We start from the raw sequence: 6,000 nt of genomic DNA, 5'->3' as shown, positions 1-6,000 counted from the left end.
TGGTAAAAATCCCCTTTGGCCAGTGGATGCAAGAAAGTGTACAGCTCGAAGTAAATTGGTGTTCAGTTTATTATGAGATTGAACATCCCGTTCAGACAATTGCATATCCTTGCAGTGCTGGCAATTGGCCAGTGAAGGACAAATGTTCACGGCTGCCATAACAACGCTGGCCATATTCAAGCTCTTTGTAAACCATGATAAACCATTCAAGACACTCTTTAGTTACTGTATGGTGCAAATCTATTGTTGGCTAATGAATGAATGTAATTAAGAAACAAAAATTTGGGCAATGTTGTATGTTCATCACAGCACTCATTTTTAAGATAAGAATGAAATTATTGTGTGTGTTGTATCTTTGCCTTGTTATTATTAATTTTATTAATATCAGTATTTTCTTTCTTATAAGTGCTGTCATTAAAGAGACACTCCAGGTTTATTATATCCGTCTTCGTTTTGCACAGTAGATCCTCCTGTTGTTCTCCAAATCTTCTTCATTCTGGATAATGAACACAATATAGCAATGATTGAAAGCTAACAAGACGTATTTAAAATGCACAATTGCTCATTTCTGAAAGAAAGACTCACACTGTTATTCTTTTTTAACTGGACGTGGTATTAAGTTGCGTGCATGTGCATGTATTTTCCACACGGTTTTGTGTCTTTTATGAAACGAGAGGTTACTTTGGTGGCTTCTGCATTGCAATGTAATGTCTGCCATTTGAGCTGCCATGAGGGCTATCTTTCAAATGACATGTCTGTCCTCTAGAGGGCACTGAAGCCTCTAAACTAACTGTGGGCTTGTACACAGGCAATTACATAGTTATGTTATGACGGGCTATGTGACATAGAAAACTGCGCAAAAATGACTTTGAAGAGTACAATCATAATCACTCTCACCATCCAAATTGGGGTTAAAAAAACTGATTTTTAGAAATATTTCAGTAAAGTACAGTGAGTAACATATACTGTACAACACATCTGTAAAAGCAGCTTTAATTCGAGTTGTATGTACGTGCGTTTGTGTGCGAGGGGGATGAGTCACGCAAAATGCTCGTGTCCTTACAGCCGGGGTTGGGGGGGAATACATCTGAATCCAAGGAGCCCACACACCCACCCGCTAGACTGATCGTCCATCGATTGTCTGAGGAGGAGAGCGCCCCGCCGCCCCCTCCCACCACAAACATTACATAGTGACACGCGCGGGCGCGCACACGAACCGCGCCCCCTTGGCAGGAGAGGATCGCGAGCCCCGCTGTGGTCAGGGGGAAAGTGCGTGCGTGGGCGGATGAGGAAGTTGAGCGCTTAGATTAATGGCCATACACCCATCGGAGTGACTACTTTTTTCCCCCTCCCTTTGGAGTGGCGCACCGGCGGGGATCTCCATTTAGCAGGAAACGAACAAAATAAAACTGGACTTGTTTTCGTGAAAATGACAATCAAGTTGGGGGTCATCCTTGTGTTACTTCTGTTGATCCACGGTGCCGGGTGAGTCAGATTCTTGATGTCATTTTAATACCTGCGCGACGCGTATGCCAACCTTAAAAAAAGTTGATTCATGTAAATTGGGATGAATGCACGCATTCACATTCACACTCACACACACACACACACACACACACACACACACACACACACACACAACACACACACACACACACACACACACCACACACACACACACACACAAATACACAACCCCCAAACAAACCCCAAATAAGACAGAAACTATGCACAGACGAGCATGGGGGCAATTGCATAGCGGTGAATAGAGAAGAGACAGAAGCAGAAAGCACTACTTGGCAATTGTGTTTACAGTCCTCCGGTGCTGTGTTGCAGTTCAAATCAGCTTCCACACGTTGAGGATGATGAAGATCTGCAAGATGCCACTGTCAATCAAATGCTAGTTCCCAGGTCGCACCAGGAGGACGCCACGCTGATCCTCAACAATCTACTCAAAGAATATGACAGGACCCTTCGGCCGGACATTGGGGGTAAGACACCGATTACAGTATTAGGAGTTACTATGTGTTGATGGTGCATAGCACTCCTCTGGGGTCTACATTCGTTCGCGTTTAATGTGTGGATCCAGGTCTTGCATGGAGCACTGCTGTCAATTAAGTTGGCAACAGTGTGCATGACCATTTCTGTAAAGAGGTTTTCATTCCACCTTAAATTGGATTTAATTAACAGACATGTATTATACAGGCGGGACTCTGGATCAGTTGGTAAAGCGTTGGCCACACAGTTCTGAGGTCCTGGGTTCAATCCCAGACCCACCTGTGTGGTGTTTGCATGTTCTCCCCATGCATGCCTGGGTTTTTTCCGGGCACTCTAGTTTCCTCCCAAATCCCAAAAACCTGCAATGTTAATTGGACACTCTAAATTGCCCCTAGGTGTGATTGTGAGAGCGGCTGTTTGTCCCTATGTGCCCTGCGATTGGCTGGCAATCAGTTCAGAGTGTACCCGGCCTCCTGCCCGTTGACAGCAGGGATAGGCTCCAGCAATCCCCGTGACCCTCGTGTGGATAAGCGGTCAACAAAATAGATGGATCGATGGATGGATTATATATTGGCTGTATCTTATGCCAGATATACTGAATTAGTGAAATTTTCCACACATTGTACAGTTAGCAGCACTCATAAAGGAGCTTCACATTGATGACTTGCATTCCTCATTACACATTTTGTTTTTAAATTTAAGGTACAAAAAAAGAAGAAGTGAGATTTTGGTATGTTGCGCTTTGAAAGAGTTGCAGACAGTGTTTGGTGTGTTGAATGCATTTTTTAAAAAAATACGGTATCATTAAAGAAGGATTGCTCATGCACTGTTTAACCTTGTCATGTTTTTAAAAATAGATTTTTATGGTTTTGGTCTTGTCCCTTCTTGTCATGGTCTTAGTTTTGAGGCAGCCTCGACTCCAAAAAGTCTTGGTCTCGGGTACTGTGGGTTTGGGCACAGCACTGTCGTCTGCTTTAAGGTCTTTGAGGTTGATGCCACTGTTACTGTGTTTATGATTTTTTTTGTCATCGTTATAGTTGTCTTATGTATGTATACCTGTATGTGGAACACTTACGTGCACAGACATTTTTGGTACCAGATCCTCAAGCCCCAAGAAAGGCACTCATCGCCAAAATTGTTAGCATTAACAAGAAAAAGCCCTAGTATATGTTCAACATATATGTATTTGTGTTAACAATGACCACAGTCAATAGAACAGTTATTAACAAAGGACTTGAAGGGAAGTTATAGCGGACATTAAAAGTCCACACACAACACAGTCCAAATGGCCTTTTTTTGTATATATGAAATGAGTCCAAGATAAATTATTTTAATACTTTTTTTTCTCTCCGATTAGTTAACCTATGGGGGTACTGTGGCGCAACTGGTTGGAGGGCTGCCCTCACAGTTCTGTGTGGAGTTTGCATGTTCTCCCTGTGGCTGTGTGGGGTTTCTCACAGCACTCAGTTTCCTCCCACATTCTAAAAATATGCATTCATTGGAGACTCTAAATTGCCCCAAGGTGTGATTGAGAGTGCAGCTGTTTGTCTCTATGAGCCCTGCAATTAGCTGGCAACCAGTTCAGCTTGTGCTCTACCTTCTACCTAATGACAGCTAGGATAGGATCCAGCACTCCCGTGACCCTTGTGAGGATAAGCAGCTCATAAAATGGATGGATGGATCGTTAACCTATAAGATGTACAAATTAAGTGAAAACATGAGGGGAGGTGTAAATAAACAACTCCAATAATGTGTTTGCACAAGTGTGTCTGTCTGTCTGTTCAAGATGAAGCAATCATATTCTGACTCATGTTAAATGAGAGTCACCACACAACTGCCACCATTTAAAGGGCTTCTGATTAACTCTAGATAGATTAAGGTGTGTGCATATGCACATTCCACTCAGGACTGAACAAAATGCCCCACAAATGTCATATCACTTTGGGCGGAATTAATGACTTGGAGGGATTTAAAAAAAATACATGAACGATAATGAAAAGGGCTGCAGCAGAGTGGGCGCTTTATTATGCAAGGCAAAAGGACAGGTGCTTGGGCACCATTTGGGAGCCTTATGTGCATGTGCCTGATGTCGAGTGATGTGGAGTGACACAAATATACCTGATATGACTTGTTACACTTGCCGACTTGGCCAAAATCAGCAGGGATCAGCTCCTGCTCACCCGTGACCCTTGTAAGTGCAATCGGTAAGAAAATGGAGAGAAGGCAGGGCTAAGGGGAGAAAATGTGTCACTGGAGGAAACCAATCCTCTCTTTTTTAAAAAGAGAATCTTGAGTGCATCAACTCGACTGGAATTGGAAGAAAACATCATATGTGATTTTAAATAAAAGATTGAATTACACCAGTGACAGATTCAAATTAATTTGTTCTCTGTTCACAGAATGTCAACACGCATAACTACCGTGTCACTTCCCTCTGTTGAATTTATCAACATGCGACACTCATTCATGGTGCGACGATGTCCCGCTATTCTATTTATGTACTTGACACAACTGGCACAGTTCTACATGCCATACATACCGTGGAAGCACAACTAGATAAGAATAAATTGTTCCAAACTGCTTCATGGTTGATAGAAATGTGAATTTTCACAACGTTGTGGAATTGGTGATAATACTGTAGTACCTTTCCGACGCCTCCATCTGCTTGTGCATTGTGATGACCAGCAAGAGTAAAACATTTTCTTTGATTGATTGCACCCACATGAAGAACTCCTTGGAGGGAAATGTTCCTCATTCGAGCGGTGGTAAAGATGATCGCTAATCACATAACTCCTTCCCTGGTGTCTTTTCTGAGGCGTGAAGGTGTGATTGTGAAGGGTGACATCACTGAATTCAGTCTCTCGGGTTAAGTGTGGGGGCGCAATCCTGCATGTGACATGGCGCTTAAAATGGGACACCTTTGTGCTGTATCCAAGTTATCATTGTGCTGTCTTATGTTCTTATTGTTGACTTTAGCGATTGAAGCAGACATACAATGGAGTACATGAGCAGCCAGGAGGCAGCATTTTGGAAGTGGAACATTATATACCTAGATGTAAATTGCTTCTAGGTTAGGATGAGCTTAAAACACTGATGGTACAAAGTGAGCGCAGGGATGTCATGTGACTGTGTTGTCGCTTCTATGCCTCTTAGTTTGGGGCCGGAGGACATCATAATGGACAACTTCAGAGCTTGTGATTATATATTTTAATATAACGTGTGACCAACCCAGTGGCTAATTTATTAGCCCTACAATTCTGTGGTGAGGGGTTCGAAACCGGGCTACCGCCTTCATCTGTGGAGTTTGCTTGTTCTGCAGTGCAACTCTATGTTGTATATTTATGTACTGACCCAGTAGGATATGTTTATTTCTATTTGGGCCAGCATTTCTTTTCTTACCAGTCCCAACTTGAATAATACGCAAATGTGTGGACATGGCTGGGGAATTGCTCCACTACGCATTTTTGGGGTAAACACGATGGTGGTTTTCGATGCTGTTTTGTTTACTACAATCCGTGGGAGCTCTGTTTTTCACCTAAATCCTGACACACATCTACACTTGTGCATGCTGATGAAGACCTTGGTTTAGCAGGCAAGACATTTAAGCAAAGGCCTAAAAATAATTAAAAAAAAATACACTCTCACTTTGATTAGCAATGAAGGAAATTTTGTTCAAAACAGCCATCAGAGACCACTGACAAAAATGTTTTGTACTTGGACTATATATGTAGCGTCACCATTATACCGACAGGAAGTGAAAATGGAAAGTCAAATGTAGAAGGGATCCAGCTTGGCAGCTGCAACACCTTTCACTCTTATGAGAAGGGTTTCTACATTCATGTAAACATGAGTGAACCTACCCCACAATATAGTGTTGACAAACGTGTGATGCCTCAGAGGTATGTGTGGTGAGGTTGTGGCCATATCACAAATATATGCCAGAAGTGAAAATGGAGGAAAAGTGTTGTCTGTGGGAATTTTTGACCAGTCATCTAAAACTCT

At 42.5% G+C, this 6,000-nt stretch overlaps 1 protein-coding gene across 3 annotated transcripts in view; it reads left to right on the top strand.

Moving 5' to 3' along the window:
- Window positions 1-1,154: 1,154 nt before the first annotated feature.
- The window catches only part of LOC133491501 (gamma-aminobutyric acid receptor subunit gamma-3-like), a 104,403-nt gene continuing 99,557 nt past the window's right edge, over window positions 1,155-6,000 (top strand). For all 3 annotated transcript variants that reach the window (XR_009792421.1, XM_061802721.1, XM_061802731.1), the window contains exons 1-2: window positions 1,155-1,485; window positions 1,837-1,991. Coding sequence is in view for 2 of the 3 variants with exons in the window: in XM_061802721.1 (XP_061658705.1) it covers window positions 1,430-1,485; window positions 1,837-1,991 (211 nt within the window). In the remaining variant the exon portion in view is untranslated. The remainder of the gene's footprint in view (window positions 1,486-1,836; window positions 1,992-6,000) is intronic.

The sequence above is a fragment of the Syngnathoides biaculeatus genome, chromosome 2 (assembly GCF_019802595.1).
Source record: "Syngnathoides biaculeatus isolate LvHL_M chromosome 2, ASM1980259v1, whole genome shotgun sequence".
In the NCBI taxonomy this organism is placed as follows: Eukaryota; Metazoa; Chordata; class Actinopteri; order Syngnathiformes; family Syngnathidae; genus Syngnathoides; species Syngnathoides biaculeatus.
This window is presented reverse-complemented; position numbering and strand designations above follow the sequence as displayed.